At 38.4% G+C, this 19,973-nt stretch overlaps 1 protein-coding gene across 12 annotated transcripts in view; it reads right to left on the bottom strand.

Moving 5' to 3' along the window:
• The window catches only part of FUT8 (fucosyltransferase 8), a 361,848-nt gene that overhangs the window by 194,707 nt on the left and 147,168 nt on the right, over positions 1 to 19,973 (bottom strand). For 10 of the 12 annotated variants that reach the window (XM_004370955.2, XM_023726291.1, XM_004370956.2 and 7 more), the window contains one exon: positions 7,717 to 8,144. In XM_004370955.2, the coding sequence (XP_004371012.1) occupies positions 7,717 to 7,919 (203 nt within the window). In that variant the 5' untranslated portion in view covers positions 7,920 to 8,144. Of the gene's footprint in view, positions 1 to 7,302; positions 7,453 to 7,716; positions 8,145 to 19,973 lie in introns of those variants that run through there. The other 2 variants (XM_023726299.1, XM_023726300.1) reach the window with 2 other exon arrangements.

Raw genomic sequence — 19,973 nt, 5'->3', positions numbered from 1 at the left:
TCTGGGGACCATGGTTTCAGGGGACATCTAGGTCAAGTGGCATAACAAAGTTTATTAAGAAAATTTTTCTGCATCCCACTTTGTTGAGTGGTATCTGGGGTCTTAAAAGCTAGCCAGTGGCCATCTAAGATGCATCAGTTGGTCCCAACCCATCTGGAATAAAGAAGAATGAAGAACACCAAAGACACAAGGAAAATATTAGCCCAAGAGACAGAAATGGCCACATAAACCAAAGACTCCATCCGCCTGAGACCAGAAGAACTAGATGGTGCCCAGCTACCACCAATGACTTCCCTGACAGGGAACACAACAAAGAGTCTCTGATGGAGCAGGAAAAAAGTGGAGTGCAAAACTCAAATTGTAGTAAAAAGATCAGACTTAGTGGTTTGACTGAGACTGGAGGACCCTAGAAGACATGGCCCCTGGACTCTCTTTTAGCACACAACTAAAGCCATTCCCGAGTCCAACTCTTCAGACAAAGATTAGACTGGACTATAAGACATAAAATGATACTTGTGAAGAGGGTGTTTCTTAGATCAAGTAGATACATGAGACTAAACAGGCAGCTCCTGTCTGGAGGCAAGATGAGAAGGCAGAAAGGGATACGCACTGGTTGAATGGACACAGGAAATCCTGTGTGGAAAGGAGTGTGCTGTCATAGTACAGGGAGAGCAACTAAGGTCACGTAACAATGGGTGTATAAATTTTTGTATGAGAAAATAAGTTGAACTGTAAACTTTCACTTAAAGCACAATAAAAAAAAATAGTAATAATCAAAACAGTATGATACTGGCGTAAGGATAGATCTAGGGATCAATGGAATCAAACTGAGTGCCCAAATACAAAACTATGTGTCTATGATCAACTGATTTTTAACAAGGATGCTGGAAAAACTAGATTTCCACAAGCAAAAGAATGACGCTGGACCTCACGTGACATAAAAAAATTAACTTAAAATGAATCAAAGGCCTAAATATAAGAGTTTAAAACTATGAAACTTAGGGGAAAAAAATAGGGTAAATCTGTATGACCTTGTATTTGTCAATGAATTCTTAGATACAACACCAAAAGCACAAGCAACAAAATGAAAAATAGATAAATTGGACTTCATCAAAATTAAAAAATTTTGTGCTTCAAAGAATACTGTGGGGAAAGTGAAAAGACAATCCACAGAATGGGAGACAATATTTACAAATCATGTATCTAACAAGGAACTTGTACCTAGACAACATAAAAAACTCTTACCAAAAAAAAAATCCCCAATTAAAAATGGGGAAAATTATGTGTATAAACAATTGAAAGACTCTTATTTACATAAATAAATAATCCAAGAGAAAAATGGGGAAAGGATTTGAATAGATATCTCACCAAATAACATATGCAAATGGCCAAACACATTTGGGCATATGAAAATGCACATGAAAAAATATATCACCAGCCATTAGGAGAATGCAAATCAGTATTACAATAAGATACCATTTCACATCCACAATGATGGCTAGGGAGCCCTAGTGGTACAGTGGTTAAGTGCTTGGCTGCTAGCTAAAAGGCTGACAATTCGAACCCACCAGCTGCTCCTGGGAGAGAGATGTTGGCAGTCTGCTTTCGTAAAGATTACAGCCTTAGAAACTCTATGGGGCAGTTCTACTCTGTCCAATAGGGTCGCTATGAGTTGGAATCAACTTGATGGCAACAGGTTTGGTTTATGATAGCTAGAATCAAAAAATCAGATAGTGTGTCAAGGATGTGGAGAAATCAAAATCCTCATACACTGCTGGTGGGAATGTTAAATACAGCAACTTTGGAAAACAGTCTGGAAGTTCTTCAAATGTTTAAACATAGAGTTACTATAAGAGCCAGCAGTTATACCCCTAGGTGTATACCCAAGAGAAATGAATATATATAACCACATAAAAACTCATACACGAAAGTTTATAGCAGTATTATTCATAAAGCCAAAAGATGAAAACAACCCAAGTGTTGATCAATTAATGAATAGATAAATAAAACCAGTATACCCATGCAATGTAATATTATTGGCCTATGAAAAGAAATTAGGTACTGATACATGCTACAACACAGATGAACCTTGAAAACATAATGCTAAGTGAAAGAAGCCAGTCATAAAAGACCACATATTGCACAGTTTTATTTATATGAAATGTCTGGGATAGGCAAATCCAGAGACAGAAAGGAGATTAGTGGTTGCTTAAGGAGCACTGGCGGCACAATGGTTAAGCTCTAGACTGCTAACAAAAAGGTCAGTGGTTCAAACCCACCAGCCACTCTGAGGAAGAAAAGACCTGGCTCTACTCCCATAAAAGTTACAGCCTAGGAAACCCTATGGGGAAGTTCTACTCCCTCATGCTGGGTCTCTGAGTTGAAAATAAAGTCATGATAAAGACAATTAAGGACAATATTTGGATATGTACTTTTTATTTCAAAGAGAATATTGTTATTAAAACAAATAACATACAAAACTTCGAAATACTTAGGAATAAATTTGGAAAGTGAAGGATCTGAATGTTGAAAATTAAAAAATGCTGATGAAAGAAATCAAAGAACATTTAAATAATTGAAGAGATAGACTGCATTCATGGATTATAAGACTCAGTATTGTAAAGATGTCAAATTCTTCCCAAACAAATCTACAGATTCAACACAATCTCAATCAAAATCCCAGCAGAAAAAATCTTCATAACCTTAGGTTAGGCAAAGATTTCTTGGATACTACACCAAAAGGACAATCTATTAAAAAAAAAAAAAAATCAAATTGAACTTTGTCAAAACTACAAGTGTCTGCTTTTCAAGAGATATTCTTAACAGAATTAAAAGACAAGGCACTGCCTAGGAGGAAATACTGGCAAAATACATACATAGCAACCCGGTAGGACATAGCAGAACTGCCTCATAGGGTTTCCAAGGAGCAGCTGGTGGATTTGAACTGCCAATATTTTGGTCAGCAGCCAAACTCTTAACCACTGTGCTACCAGGGCTCCCATATTGATAAAGAACTCTGAAAACTCAGTAATAAAAAAATTAAACAACTCAGTTTTTATAGGCAAAAGATGTGCATCGGTACTTCACCAAAAAAGATATACAAACGGCAAACAAGCGCATGAAAAAAAAAAAGCTCAACATCATTAATCATTATAGAAATGCAAATTGAAACCACAATGAGATAATACTATGCGCCTATTAGCATGGCTACAATAAAAATAACTGACAATAGCAACCCAAGTAAGGATGAGGAGCAACTGGAATGCTCAAGCACCGCTGGGAGGAATGTAAAACATTATAGTTCATCAGTTGGACACCTTCTCCTTCTTACAAAGTTAAACATACATTAAATATACAGTCCTGCAATCCCACGCCTAGGTATTTACCCAAAAGAAATAAAAAACCTAGGATACACCTTTACAATGGAATACTACTCAGCAGTAAAAATGAATACACCTAATTTTACCAATACTAATTGCCATCAAATCAATTCCAACTCATGGTAACTCCAGGTGTGTTAGAGTACAACTGTGCTCTGTAGGGTTTTCAATGGATAATTTTTTGGAAGTAGATCACCAGGCCTCTCTTCCAAGGTGGACTCAAACTTCCAACCTTTCAGTTAGCACTCGAGCACATTAACCATCTGCACTATCCAGGGACTCTGATACACCTATACATGGTTAACTCTCAAATATGTTATACTAAATTTTTCTTTAAAAAAAGCAAGACTCAAAGGCTATCTACTTCATGATTCCATTTATATGACATTTCTGGAACAGAAAAACCTGAAGACAAAAAACACGTAAGTGGGTGCCAAGGACTGAAGGTAGGGATAGAGTTTTACTATAAAGGAGTACAACAGAATTTAGGGGGAGACAGAATTGTCCTATAATTTGATTGTTGTAGTGAACCTGTGACTATAAGCATTTCCCCAAACACAAAACTGTACACTGAAAGGGATGAATTACACTGTATGGAAATTATTCATCAGTAAGTCAGATTTACACACACACATACATACACACAGCAACCTCCCATACACTGTTCTCAGACACTTGCATCCCTTAGAGAAATGGTTTTTATTGTTGATTTTGTTTCTGTTGTTGATTTGTGACTTAAAAGACCCCATGGGTTACAGAGCAGCACTGCTCCATATGGTTTTCTTGGCTATCATCTTTACAGAAGTGGACTGTCAGGCCTGTTCCTTGCATGGTAACACTGGGTAGGTTCGAACAACCAACTTTCTGGTTACCCACTGAGCACAAACGGTTTGCACCACCCAGGGACCTTAAGAAATGAATTTTAAACTATTTTCCTAAATTTGAAACACGATCAGCAAAACTGGCAAAATTTTGCTGGGAGTTTAGCTAATTGCTTTTAAATTATGGTCCTAAATCTAAAAAAAAAAACTAGTTTCAGGCTTCTAGGTTGCTTTCCAACTCCAATCCATATGACTTATCTCAAAGTAATGTTCTGAGCACAGACTGATTATCAACCTGACCTAGTTCTACAAACATATGAATTAACCTTTTAATAGTCTGGCTTATGAATACATTTTCTTATAAGGACATAGTAAATTACGTACATATATATTATAAAAGAAAAAACACCAATGTTAATAGCACCTCCACTATTCTTCCTTTCATGCCAGGGGCTCTAAATGAAATCCGTTTGAATGAGATACAAATGGCCCCACCAGTAAAGTCCATGAAACGGCATAAGGAGACATTCTTCCCTAATTAGAGAAAATAACTTATGTTCCTGAAATTATATACCTATATATAAAAATGGGCTCATTTGCTTAGTCTGTGTTTTTAAGATTACGTTTACGTATTACAGCAAAATATCTTAAATGCCTCAGGTGTTAGAAGTAGTCTCTACCTTTGAATGTAGTAGTTAAGAATTTAATTTCAACATGTAATAATATAAAGAAAGTGACTTAAGAGACCCAAAAATTATTCTGCAGAAGGAAAACCCATATTAAAGGCAAGCTTTCCTTCATGCAACAAAAATAAGATACTTGGCAGTCAAAAGTAAGCAAGCTGAAGTATCAGTATTGTAGCTGGAACTAGGAGAAAATTGAGCAATAATTTATGAACCCAAATTGTTAAGAGGCAAAGTCATCTTCAAGGAGCAAAATTCCTATGATATAGAACAAGATTTTACTATAATCAAAGCATACTTCAAAAATCAACTTGCGTAGCAGTTAACTCTCAGTGATTTCCTACATGAGACTTTTAGTTCAGGTTTTTGGGTCATTGACTCCTCTCTGGTTTCTACTCAGTGAGGCAATACAGTTCATCAGACTTCATGGTTTGGAGTCATATATCCAGGATTCAAAGTAGTGAAAAGTGTGACTCTGAGTAAATTAAATTATTTAATACCTCTTCAGATTCCTCATCTGTAAAATGGTTATCAAAGTAGTACCAGCATCTCCTAAGTATGTTGTGGAACTCAATGAGATAATGCATGCAAAGTCACTGGCACAATACCTGGCATATTATAAACTCTCAATACATGATGGCTATTGTTGTTGTTAGCTGCCATTGAGTCAGCCCCTGACTTATGGTAACCTCATGCACAAGAGAATAAAATGCTGCCTGGTCCTGCACCAGCCCCATGATTGGTTGTGGATGGGACTGTTGTGATCTAGGGGGGTTTTCACTGGCTGATTTTTCAGAAGTGGATCGCCAGGCCTTTCATCTTAGTCTGTCTTAGTCTGGAAGCTCCACTGAAACCTGTTCAGCATCATAGCAACACACAAGCCTCCACTGACAGGTGAGTGGTGGCTGTGCATGAGGTGCATTGGCTGGGAATCTTACCTGGGTCTCCTGCATGGATAACGAGAATTCTACCACTAAACCACCACTGCTCCCAATAGTTACTATTACTAACCCTTAAATTATAAATTTTTGGTTTCCATAAAGAATGACTGAACAAGACTCTATTGAAAGATCACCTCCTCTATGATCCTCCCTGATTTCCCCCAGCAGGAAATAAAATGATAATGTAAATTCAGGGAGTTATCTGTCACACTTTCCTGACCTGACCACTGAGTACCTTGCTGAATGGTACTATTACTACTTAAAAACAAGGATGATGTTTCATTCATTTTTGTAAAACTCTTTAACAACTAGAATTATCTTCCATAGGACATAAAAAAAACCAAAATTAACATTATGGTGAAGAAAAAAGTTATGGAACTAGATAAAGGAAAAGAGCTAAGTTTTAAAGAAACAGTGAAGGGCAGTGAGTGGGGTGGGGAGCTGGGAACCATGGGAGGAACATGGGCATCCTCTCTAAAGCCTCAAGGGTATGTGACACTGCCAGTTATCTTCATTCACAAAATGTTCCTCAGCTTCCACAAGAGCTCTCTCCTTGCCTACTATGAAGGCTTTCTCTGCACAACTGGATGTTTCCACTTTCCACTCCTGAACTTATTTGCTTCTCAAGAAATCAACTTTCAGCTCTTCTTCTCTACACTACCTCCCATAGGGTCAACTACCCTCTCCAGAATAATGACTCTCAAATTTTCATCTTAGCCTCAACCGCTACCTTGAGAGACAGCAAGCACTAAATACATGATCCCCTTCATATATAAAGTAGAGGAATTAGAAGATAACTATTTGCTTTACAATGAGATTATTCGTTTTAAAAAAGAGATTTTTTTTAAACAGTGGGCAACTAATTCATTCATCTCACTCATTCAAAAATGTATTTTCTGACTACTACTATATGAAGAAGCCCTGATGGCGCAGTGGTTAAGCACTCAGCTGCTAACTGAAAGGTCAGCGGTTCGAACCCACCAGCTGCTCCATGGGAGAAAGATGTCACAGTTTGCTTCCATAAAGATTCACAACCTAGGAAACCCTATGGGGCAGTTCCACTCTGTCCTATACGGTCACTATGAGTCAGAATCAACTCAACGGCAACAGGTTCCACTACTATACGCTAGGTGCCATACTAGATACTAGATGAAAATGCAAAGATGAACAGGGTATATAGTCTGAGCCCTAGCAGAAAATGCAAAGTTGTATGTATAATATACAGTTTAATAAGCAACAAAAGAATTAACCTTTGACATACATTCAACTTTTCATGAAAGCATCTATAAAAGCTAAATGTACTTGCGCAGCTTCAGTTTGGCTTAGTAAACTAGATAACTCTGAAATTCAACAGCTTTGGGGGAAAAAAACAGATGTCAACTGTGCAATACTGTTCATTTGCTCCCTGAAAACAAGACTTTTGGTTTTCCACAACTGATAGCTTCTAACAGATACATGTCACATTTTTCTTACACACCTAGAAGCAGCAATGATAATAACTCTCCAGATCTCAGATCCAGTTTTATTTAAGGATGATTATTTGTTTCTTCATTTTAATAAGTATACTAATTTAAATGATAAAACATCTGGATGTAATATATCAAAATTGTCAAAATGCTGAAGATACCTGTAAATGAAATATAAGTACATTAATTAAATGGCAGTTTTCTATACTAAAACTCATATAGCAAATAAGATTTACCACTATGGAAAAATTCTGTATGTTAAATATAGAGACAGCTCACTGATATAAAAGTAACCTACTAAGATAATTAAATCACTGCAACACTCTAGCAATTTAAAAGATTATTATTTTTCAATAGGTACATAAGCGCTGCACCTAAAAACTAAGTACAATATTTCATCACTTGTCCAGTTTTTCATAACCTACCGAAGAGATTCAGCCATTCGTCTCAAGTCTTCATTCTGCTGTTTTAAGCGTTCAAGCTTTGCCAGAATCTTGGATAGTTCTCGGCTAGAGTGATCAGGGTGGTCATTATCTTGTACCAAGTGACCACCTATATAAAATAGCAAGGTCCCCCAGGCAAAGAGAATGAGCATAATCCAACGCCAGGAACCAGTCCATGGCCGCATTTTCAAATTTTCCACTCTCTCCCCTGGCTTCCTGGAGCTCAAAGAATTGAAAACATTGTAACTCTGTTTCTAACTAATGCAAAGGTGCCTTCTGTTGTTTCAATACATGATGCTTCAGACAAATTATTCTCTCTGGTAGTCCTGTGATGAATCTTTCAAAGAGATCCTCCTGGTGGTGTGAGTAGGAAGCTCTGTTATGGTTCTGTGCTTCGTGGACTCTACATGCTGTGGAAAGAGTAAGAAATGTATTTAAATTATTTAGCATACATAAAAGAGCATATGCTGAGATTCATGGAGTTTAAAGGAAACACATTGGTGTTGAACTGCCAACAGACTAGCAGATAACCTAACTGCTAATAACAAGTAAAAAGTAAAAGCTTTCAAGTCTATCTACTAAATCAACCATTGCATCAGGGCTCTACCAGATAACAGATTAATTAGCTCTAAACCTGAAAGTCCTCTAAATTCCATCATCACTTTCCCTTCTTACATCATTGTGCAATAGCTCACATACAGACATTAAACGACTGTATCTTTGATCAACCAAAAACAAACAAAATGTATTCACCTACATATTTGGGGCTAATGTTTTCACTATTTCAAACAAAAAGATTCTATATATGAGTTAATTAGTGCTTGAAAGTGTTCAACTCCATCCACCTCCATCTCCCTCCATTTCACTGCTCAGCTGCCATTATACCACTTAACTGTGTAGTTGACAGGCAAATTGTCATTTTTAGGATAAATTCTAAAATTGACATGCACATTAGCCAAGCAAGGGTTATCACAGCCATTAAGCAGCTATGGATTCTTTCCTCAAATTTACCGAAAATAAATGCACATGCTTTCTCAGGCTTGGTTACAGGTTTCATTTTTCACTTCCCTGTCATTAGGCTTAGAATTCCTTTTTAAAACAAAATTAATTTATCCCCCAAAAGAGGACTTATAGGCAAAGATATAATTTTAAAGCCACTTGATAATTCCATAGCTACAGAAAAGAAGGCATACCTTTAGGCAGAGAGTTGTTTATATAAAAGGGTAAAAAAGGCATAAAATAGTTTCAGAATACAAGATTGAATGTGACCACTAATTAAACAGTCTATTATGAAAGACTAAGGTGCCTTGGTGATGCAGTGGTTAAACATTCAGCTGCTAACTGAAAGGTCTAGAGTTCGAACCCACCAGCAGCTCCCTGGGAGAAAAAAACCTGGTGATCTGCTCCCATAAAGATTGCAGCCTAGGAAACCCAATGGGGGCGGTTCTATTCTGTCATATAGGATCACTATAAGTCAGAGTCAACTCAAAGGAACACAACAACAATATAAAAGACTAAACAGAAAAGCTGAAGAAGCAGCATCAAAAATCTGAGCATACGGTTGCTATTTTTCTACTTTTGAGCCTTAAATCTCAATTGTTTTTAAATAGCCAAAGAGGAGAAAAAGTCTTAAAATGAGTACCTAGAAACACTCTAATTCTTTCCCATTTACTCCCACATTATTTCCCTTGATGTTACTGGTTTACACTGGATAAAACATAAAATACAAAGAGGTATACTCACTGAGAATTGTTTGAGAGCCAAATAAAAAAGCAACAATCCATATGAAAATTTGGTGAGGGCTTTTTTTCTGTATTTTTTTTTTTTTTATTTTGGTGAAAGTATGCAGCCAAAGACATACCATTTCAACAATCTCTATACATACAATGGAGTGACATTGGTTACATTCTTCAAGTTCTGCTATCATTCTTGCTATACTTTTCCAAATTATTCCACCACTATTATCTTACACTCACTATCCCCTAAACATCTCATTCAACGTTTCGAGTTGTCATTTTCAATTTGGTCTCACATACCTAATTCTTTAACAAAGTACAAAGCTCAAGACAGACATACTTTACTAATTAAAATAAGCTATTGTTTGGTTCCACCACGCGTCTGCCAGTTTGTCATACTGTGGTGGCTTGCATGTTGCTGTGATACTGGAAGCTATGCCACTGGTATTTCAAATACCAGCAGGGTCATCCATGGTAGACAGGTTTCAGTGGAGCTTCCAGACTAAGACAGACTAGGAAGAAAAAATTGGCCAGTGAAAACCCTGTGAACAGCAGCAGAACACTGATATAGTGCCAGAAGATGAACCCTTCAGGTTGGAAGGCACAAAAAATATGACTGGGAAAGAGCAGCTTCCTCAAAGTAAAGTCAAACTTAATAACATGGATAGAGTAAAGCTGAAAGGACTTTCATTTGCTGATGTGACACAACTCAAAATGAGAAGAAACAATTGCAAACATCCATTAATAACTGGAACATGGAATGTACAACTATCTATCTGGGAAAATTGGAAGTCATCAAAAGCAAAATGGAACGCATAAAGATCTATATTCTAGGTGTCAGTGAGCTGAAATGGACTGGTATTGGCCATTTTGAATCAGACAATCAAATGGTCTACTCCGCCAGGAATGACAAATTAGAGAGGAATGGCATCACATTCACTGTCAAAAAGAGCATTTCAAGATCTATCCTGAAGTACAACGCTGTCAGTGATAGAATATCCATATGCCTATAAAGAAGACCAATTAACACAACTGTTATTCAAATTTATGCAACCACTAATGCCAAAGAAGAGGAAATAGAAGATTTTTACCAACTTCTGCAGTCTGAAATTGATCAAAAATACAATCAGCATGCATTGATAATTACTGCTGATTGGAATGAGAAAGCTGGAAACAAAGAAGGGTTAGTAATTGGAAAATATGGCCTTGGTGATAGAAACAACACTGGAGATCGTGTGGTAGAATTTTGCAAGACCAACAACTTCTTCATTGCAAATACCTTTTTTCACCAACATAAACGGCAACTAAACACGTGGACCTCATCTGATGGAAAACACAGAATTCAAATCGACAACATCTGTGGAAAGAGGCGAAGCTGAATATCATCAGCCAGAGCAAGGTCAGGGGCCGACCACAAACAGACCATTAACTGATCATATATAAGTTTAAGCTGAAGCTGAAGAAAATAAAAACAAGTCCACGAGAGCAAAAGTATGACCCTGAGTACATCCCACCTGAATTTAGAGACCATCTCAAGAATAGCTTTGACTCACTGAACACTAATGACTGAACACCAGACAAGTTGTGGGATAACATCAAGGACATCATACATGAAAAAAGCAAAAGGTCATTAGAAAGATAGGAAAGAAAGAAAAGACCAAAATGGTGTCAGAAAAGACTCTGAAACCTGCTCTTGAACTTAGAGCAGCTAAGTGAAAGGAAGAATTGATGAAGTAAAAGAGCTAAAAACAGAAGATTTCAAAGGGCGGCTCAAGAAGGGAAAGTAAAGTATTATAATGACATGTGCAAAAACCCAGAGTTAGAAAACCAAAAGGGAAGAACATGCTCGACATTTCTCAAGCTGAAAGAACTAAAGAAAAAATTCAAGCCTTGAGTTGCAATTTTGAAGGATTCTAGAGGGAAAATACTGAACAACGCAGGAAGCATCAAAAGAAGATGGAAGGAACACACAGAGTCACTGTACCAAAAAGAACTGGTTGATATTCAACCATTTCAGGAAATAGCATATGATCAAGAACCCATGGTATTGCAGGAACAAGTCCAAGCTGCACTGAAGGCACTGGCAAAAAACCACGCTCCAGGAATTGATGGAATACCAATTGAGATGTTTCAACAAACGGATGCAGCGCTGGAGGTGCTCACTCGTCTATGCCAAGAAATTTGGAAGACAGCTACCTGGCCAACTGACTAGAAGAGATCCATATTTGTGCCCATTCCAAAGAAAGGTGAACCAAAAGAATGCAGAAATTATCAAACAATATCATTAATATCACATACAAGTAAAATTCTGCAGAAGATAATTAAAAAATGATTGCAGCAGTACATCAACAGAGAACTGAGAGAAATTCAAGCTGGGTTCACAAGAGGACGTGTAACGAAGGATATCACTGCTGATGTTAGATGGATCTTAGCTGAAAACAGAGAATACCAGAAAGATGTTTACATGTGTTTTATTGACTACGCAAAGGCATTCAACTGTGTGGATCATAAAAAATATGGATAGCACTGTGAAGAATGGGAATTCCAGAACACTTAATCGTGCTCATGAGGAATCTGTACTTAGACCAAGAGGCAGTCATCTGAACAGAACAAGTGGATACTGTGTGGTTTAAAATTAGGAAAGGTGTGTGTCAGGGTTGTATCCTTTCACCATACTCATAAATCTGCATGCTGAGCAAATAATCTGAGAAGATTATATATGAAGAAGAACACGGCATCAAGATTGGAGACTCATTAACAACTTGCGATATGCAGATGACATAACCTTGCTTGCTGAAAGCAAAGAGGACTTGAAGCACTTACTGATGAAGATCAAAGGCTACAGACTGCAATATGGATTACACCTCAACATAAAGAAAACAAAAATCCTCACAATTAGACCAATAAGCAGTATCATGATAAATGGAGAAAATACTGACATTGTCAAGGATTTCATTTTACTTGGATCCACAATCAATGCCCATGAAAGCAGCAGTCGAGAATTCAAACAACACGTTGCATTGGGCCAATTTGCTGCAAAAGACTTCTTTAAAGTGTTGAAAAGCAAAGATGTCACTTTGCTGACTAAGGTGTGCCTGATCTAAGCCATGATATTTTCAATCGCCTCATACGCATGGGAAAGTTGGAAAACGAATAAGAAGATCAAAGAATTGATGCATTTGAATTATGGTATTGGTGAAGAATACTGAATACACCATGGACTGCCAGAATAAAGAACAAGTCTGTCTTGGAAGAAATACTGCCAAAGTGCTCCTTGGAAGCAAGGATGGTGAGACTTGTTCATCTCATGTATTTTGGACATGTTATCAGGAGAGACCAGTCCCTGAAGGACATCATGCTTGGTAAAACAGAGGGTCAGTGAAAAAAAGGAAGACCCTGGATGAGACTGATTAACACACTGGCTGCAACAATGGACTCAAACATGGCAATGATTGTAAGAATGGTGCAGGATCGGACAGTGTTTCATTCTGCTGTACATAGGGTTGCTATGAGTTAGAACCGACTGTATAGCACTTAACAACAACAAATTTTTTTGGTTCAAAGGAGACTTCAAGGGATAGTCTTAGTTTAAGGTTTAAAGATTATCCCAAGGCAATAGTTTCAGGGGCTCATCCAGCCTCAATAGCTCTAGGAAGTCTGGATTCCATTAAGAATTTAAAACTCTGTTCTACATTTTTCTCCCTTTTCAGGATTCTGCTATAAAATCTTTAATCGAAATGTTCAGTAATGGTAGCCAGGCACCATTCAGTTCTTCTCGCCTCATGGCAGAATAGGCTATTGTTACTGGAGGCAGGCAGACACGCATTCAATTTCCTCCTTCAAGTCCTGACTCTCCTTCCTCTGTTGCTTCAGATGAACAGAGACCAGCTGCTGTACCTTGGATGGCCGACTGCTAGCCTTTAAGACCCCAGTCACTACACAACAAATTAGGAAACAGAGGTACTGCGAAACAATTATTAGGCAAATTGATTGGGATGTCCCTCAAAAGTGTGACACTAAAACTCCAAACCAAGAAAACAATCCTGCAATGTATTTGGTTGTGCGTAAGAAGCCTAGACAGCTTCTTTTTTTTTTTTGTAAATATAACAGAACACTTGCCAATTCAGCATTTTTCAGGTATACAGCTTAGTGATATCAACTACATTGATCGGTTGTACAACCATTATCCTTAATTGATGCCAAATTTCCTATCACCATTAACAGAAACTCCCTGTTTCCCAAACAGTGGCTTTTTCTGTTATTTTAATAACTGTTTTTTATTCAAGTCTATCAAGAGAACTCTTTTCATTGACTTCACTGTTCATTCTATCTCTTTCTCAAAACTCTGAAAATCCAGTTCCTCAATCTCAGGTATACCATCTGTTACGGATTACACTGTGTCCCCCAAAAATATGTGCTGTAAATCCTAACCTCTATGCCTGTGGTTATAATTTCATTTTGGAATGGGTTGTCTCTGTTATGTTAATGAGGCATGATTAGTGTAGGATATATCAAGTCAATCTCTTTAGAGACATAAAAGAAAGATTAAGGGATGGGGGAAGAGCAATGCCAAGCCACATGAAGATCACCCAGGAACAGAAGCTCAGAAGTGACAAGGACCTTCCTCCAGAGCCAACAGAGAGAGAAAGCCTTCCCCTAGAGCTGGTGCCCTGAATTTCGACTAGCCTCCTAAACAGTGAGAAAATAAATTCCTGTTAAAGCCATCCATTTGTAGTATTTCTGTTATAGCAGCACTAAATAACTAAGACACCATCTATTCACCAAAACATAATGTAATTAAAGTTTATTCAACATTTCAGGTAAGAGATCCAGTCTTATGGGGTCTACTTTTCATCTTATGTAGAAATAGTGCAGACATTCAGGGATTCCTGGTTTCAAAAACAAATTAAAAAAAAAAAAAAAGAATCCATTCTGATGGCCTAAGGGGTAGATTTGATTCAGTAGCTTAATAAAAACTATCTTAAGTACTAACATTTGAGTTAACAATACTGTATGTGACATAGGCAACACTGTAAAATGCTGTCATACCATATCCTGAACCTATAATAAAACTACACCAGTTGTTGTTGAGTCAATTCTGATTTATGGCAACCCCACGTGCTTCAGAGTAGAACTGTGCTTCATAGGGTCTACAGTGCCTAAGATTTTTCGGAAGTAGATTGCTAGGACTTTCTTCCAATGAGCCTTTGAGGGGATTCAAACCACCAACTTTTTGGTTAGTAGCCAAGTGCTTAACCATTTGCACTACCCAGGGACTCCTGAACCTACAGTATATTCTAGCTAATTCCAAGCTATACCAATAGATATAAAACTTGCCTTCATAGCAAAAGTAATTTAGAACAACTGTGATAAACCAAAACACAAATAGCTTTTTAAAAAATGATCATTTATATAACAAATAATAAACCGGTGTGCTCCAACACTTCATTCAGAATTACAACAAAAAATTATCATAAATTTTCAAAGCTACCGAAGACATAATATAACTTCAATAGAAGCAAAAATTTACAGAAATAAATTTTGTTATACAAAGTACTTTGATACGACAGCCACTGAATTTATTTGTGAAAGCATTGGTAAAAATATTTTAACATTAACTACACATTACATGGGCTAATTTCTGACTAAAATTTATATAGCAGTAAGTGTTTGTTGCGATTTCTTCTCAGAGTGGGTTGTTCTATTCATTCCTACTTTGGATTCACATAGTACCTTTCTTCTGCAGAATAGTAAATGAACTGAAAAGTGTTAGGCTTCCTGCAAATTTATTTAATTAGTAGCAACACTTCTCTTAAGGTACTAAGGTATTTAGATGATTCATTTCTTTTGGCATTTAAAGAGGCTCTTTAGGTTATATTTGCTTAATGTCTTTGGAACAATAAACTACATCTTTCAAAGTACTTTTCTTGAATCTGGAAGCAAGGGTGCGATATCAGTAAGAACAGTAGCTTTAATAGAGTTGCTGTGAGGTTTCATGAATTTAATACATATAGCATTTACTATAATGGCATAGGAAAAGTGCTTAAGAGTAATTTTTACTTTAATGCTGGAAAAATGTCGAAATTAAAAGTACAGGTGCTAAAATAAGCAGTGCCTAGACTGGAGTCTTGGTTCTGCTACATCATAGCTAGGTAAGCTCACTGAGCTTCAACTCCTGTATCTGTAAAATGGGGATAATACATAGCATGTCTCCCAGAGAATTTTGGGGAAGCTTAAATAATCTATGCGAAGCACTTATCACACCATGTAGCAAATTATTAGTATGCAGTAAATGTTAATGCTGCATATTATTTTATAGACTCAATTATAATTATTCATAAGTTACATATCACATGTTGTAGGTAGCTTTTAAAATCGCTACCAGTGATCCCTGTGTCCTGAATTCACGCCCTTGTGTAATCTCCTCCTCTTGAATATGGGCTAGAGCTAGTGACTTGCTTCTAAAATAGAATAAGGCAAAAGTGATGCAATCTCACTCTATCTCACTCTGAGATTAGGTTACAAAAGACTGAGACTTCTGTCTTGCTCACGGTCTCTCTGACTCTTCTAGCTTGCTCACTCTGATGCTACACGCTTCTACATGTTGTGAGCTGCTCTATGCAAAGGTCCATGTGGTTAGGAACTGAATCCTGCAAACAACCATGTGAGTAAGGCTCAAAACGGATCCTTCTCAGTCAAACCTTGAGAGAACTGCAGCCTTGTTCTACATCTTGATTGCAGCCTTTTGAGGACTGTCTTAGTTACCTAGTTATAACAGAAATACCACAAGTGTGTGGCTTTAACAAACAAATTTATTTTCTCACAGGTAGGAGGCTATAAGAGTCCTAATTTAGGGCGTTGACTTTAGGGGTAGGCTTTCTCTCTCTTTCGGCTCTGGGGGAAGGTCATCTCTTCAGCTTCCATTCCTTAGCTCTTTGGTGATCTTCATGGCATGGCGTCTATCTTCCCCCATCTCTGCTTCCTTAATTTTCTCCTTTTATATCTCGAAAGAGATTGACACAAGACACACCCTACACTAATACTGTCTAATTAACGTAAGAAAGAAAACCCATTCCCAAATGGGATTAATAACCACAGGTATAACCCAAAAAACCCTACTCATCACAACCCTACAGAACAGAGTAGAACTGCCCATTGGGTTTCCACGGCTGTAATTCTTTACAGAAGCGGAGTGCTACATCTTTCTCCCACGGAGTGGCTGGTGGGTTCAAATATTCAACCTTTCAGTTAGCAGCCAAGCGCTTAACCACTGCGCCACCAGGGCTCCTACCACAAGTTTAGGGGTTAGGATGTACTACACATTATTTTGGGGGGGACACAATTCAATCCATAACAAGGACCCTGAGCCAGAGGATATAAATAAGCCAGAGAATCCAGCTAAACCATGCCCTAATTCCTTACCTACAGATAATAACTGTTGCCTTAAGCCATTCAGCTTTAGGGTGATTTGTTACAAAGCAATCGATAATTAATACATATGTCCATCTTCGCTACTAGGTTTCAGTTCATGTGTTGCTCTTTTCTGTCCCCAGCAACTTACATAAAGTCTGGGACACAGAGTAGTCATTCAAAGACACGAGACAGAACTGATTCTTAATCACTTTTTTTTATATATCCCGCTAAAACCTCCTACAAATACTATAAACATTAACTGAATTCATAGCAAACAAGAGACTCAGCAGACACTATTATAATTATTTTTCTACACAATACCAGAAGTCTAAAAGCATGTTTTGTTAATGTTTGCTAAACAGAGTTCTATTTCCAACCATGACAAACTAACTGCTACTAGAATAGCCTAAAGGATTCAAGCCTCAAGCTGCAAGTTTGAAGTGTTCTATAGGTAAAATATTGAATGACGCAGGAAGCATCAAAAGAAGATGGAAGGGGAGTTCCGGCAAAATGGCGCTCTAGGCAGAAGCATCACGAAGTCCCTCCACAGCAAAGATGCGAAAAACTAAGCCGAAGAGAGAATACAACAATCCTGAAACCCTAAAACATCAAATGAAGAGATAAAGAACTCAGCCAAGCACCAAATGGAGTGAGAAAACTGACAGAGAACGGAGAGCAAGGAGAGATTCATGCAGAGGTCCCCTACCAGCTAACACAGCACGGATCCACCATCTTGGACTTCTATCGGAGACCAGCAAACGAAGGTACGAGAAAGCAGCCTCACGGAGCGTCCAGTGGGAGACAAAACAACCAGTAATTTGCGGTGTGCGCTTTCCCACCCCCCACCCCTTTGCCCCGGCTCGGCCTCCTCTGCTTCTCGCAGCCATGGTTTCTTGACCAGGAAGTGCCGGCTGCTTGCATTCCACACACCCAAGCAGGCAACTCTCTGGGTGCCATTTGTTGGCTGCTAGTGTTGCTTTTTTTTTTCTGCTTCTTTTGATTTCTCACTTGCCTCTCGCCACCTTCCCCCTCCTTTCACTCGAGTGCCTGGCACCATCCACCATCTTTCCTTCTACCTAAGGGGCTGCAGAGCGCCGGCAATTTGTGATATACGCTTTCCCACTCTCTACCCTTCTTCACCCACACTCGGCCTCCTCTGCTTCCCGCGGACACAGTCTCTTGTCCAGAAACACCAGACCGCACTAGCAGGCTCTCTGAGTGCCATTTGTTGGCTGCTGGTGTTGCTTTTTTCTTTTTTCCCCTGCTTCTTTTGATTTCTTGCTTGCCTCTCGCCGCCTCCCACTCCTTTCACTCAAGTGCCTGGCTCCGTGCGCCATCTTTTGCTTCTTCCTGAGGGGCTGCGGAGCTCCATTCGAGTGTGGAGCTGCTTCCTGGTCTGGGCTATGGCGCTGGTGGGATCCCGGGGCTTTTGTTCATTTGTTTGTTTTGAATTGTTTGTTTGTTTTCATTTCCTTTTATTGAGTTGGGAGCCCTTTCTGGCCAGGCGGAGCTGCATGACAAGGAACTCCCCTTCAGCTTCCACAGACGTGCAGAGGGATCCCTGAGAGCATTTCTTTTTTTATTGGTTTTTTTTTTTTTCTTTCTGTTTCTTTAGGAGGCCTTTCTTCTTTTCTTTTTAATTTGTTTAGTTTTCTTTTTCCTCTTTTTCCCTTTTTGTCTTTCTTCAGTGCTCAGTTTCTCATCTCTCTATATCTTCCTTCTCTTTCTGATCCCTAAATACCAGGCATTGTATACCTCTACACCTTCTAGCCAGGCTGTACTGCAACACCTGAGAGCGACTTCCCCAGACTTCATAGCTGCACCAGTGGGATCCCCGGGAACTTTGTGGTTCTTTACCCTTTCTGCTTCTTATTTATTCCTTCTTTTCCTTTCTTCCTCCTCCCCTTTCTATTTTTCTCCATTTCATACATCTCTCCACTCCAACGGCAAGCTCCCCTAGCATTCTTTTTTGTTTGTTTCTATGTTTTTGACTCATGTTCCTCTCTCCTCTCTCCCATATCCATCTTAGATCCACACATAAGAATCTCCCCGCTGCATCCTGCCTACCTACACCGTGCGCTTGACATCACATCACCAAGCAGCACAGGCACAGCCTACTGGAACCTTCCCTGCACTGATTACCGACCAGCTCTGGTGGCTGTAGTAAGTGCCACAAACAACCCATCCCAGGAACTCCTCTTCAGCTAGACCTGCCCTGCTGTACCATATCTGAGTGACTGACCCTCCCAGTTGGAGAAGGAGGTGAAAATTACTGAGCGCACAGACGAGCAAACAACAAAGAACACACAGTCCGCCTGCTCAGACATAGTCAAAAAATTTTTTTTAAATAGGGATGAAATAAACAAATCTACAATCAATAAACGAGAAAAATAACCACTGAATGCCCCAAAAACAGAAGACAATATCAAAACATTTACAAAAACATGACAGGATGGTTCCAGTAGGCGTCCAAAATAAAACACTAGATGACTCTCCTCTGGAAGAAAATGCACTAGAACTACCTGATAGGGAATTCAAATCTCAAATACTTGGAATTCTCCAAGAACTGAGGCAAAAAGCTGACAAACATGAGGAAAAAATAGACAAACTCATGCAAAATACAGACAAAAAATTGGAAGAATTCAGGAAGATGATGCACGAACAAAATGCCAAAAAAAATTCACAACTAGAAATTATACAAAAACAACAATTAGAAATCCAAAAGATAAACAACAAGATTTCACAAATGGACGATGTCACAGAAGGGCTGACAAGCAGATTGGAAACGGTGGAAGACAGGACCAGTGGAAGTAAAGACAAACACTTGGATACAACTCTGTTTCAGGAAAACTCAGAAAAATGAACAAAGAAAAATGAAGAGACCCTGAGAGGTATGTGGGACACAATTAAAAGCAAAAATTTACGAGTGATTGGAATTCCAGAACAGGGGGAGAAAACAGAAAACACACAGAGGGTCACTGAGGAACTGCTGACAGAAAACTTCCCCAATATCATGAAAGATGAAAAGCTAGCCATCCAAGAAGCTCAAAGAACCCCATATAGAAGAGATTAGAAGAGATCCCAAAAGAA

Source organism: Trichechus manatus, unplaced genomic scaffold (genome assembly GCF_000243295.1).
Source record: "Trichechus manatus latirostris isolate Lorelei unplaced genomic scaffold, TriManLat1.0 scaffold00010, whole genome shotgun sequence".
Lineage (NCBI taxonomy): Eukaryota > Metazoa > Chordata > Mammalia > Sirenia > Trichechidae > Trichechus > Trichechus manatus.
The sequence above is the reverse complement of the archived record's forward strand: the minus strand, read 5'-3'. Positions and strand labels throughout refer to the sequence as shown.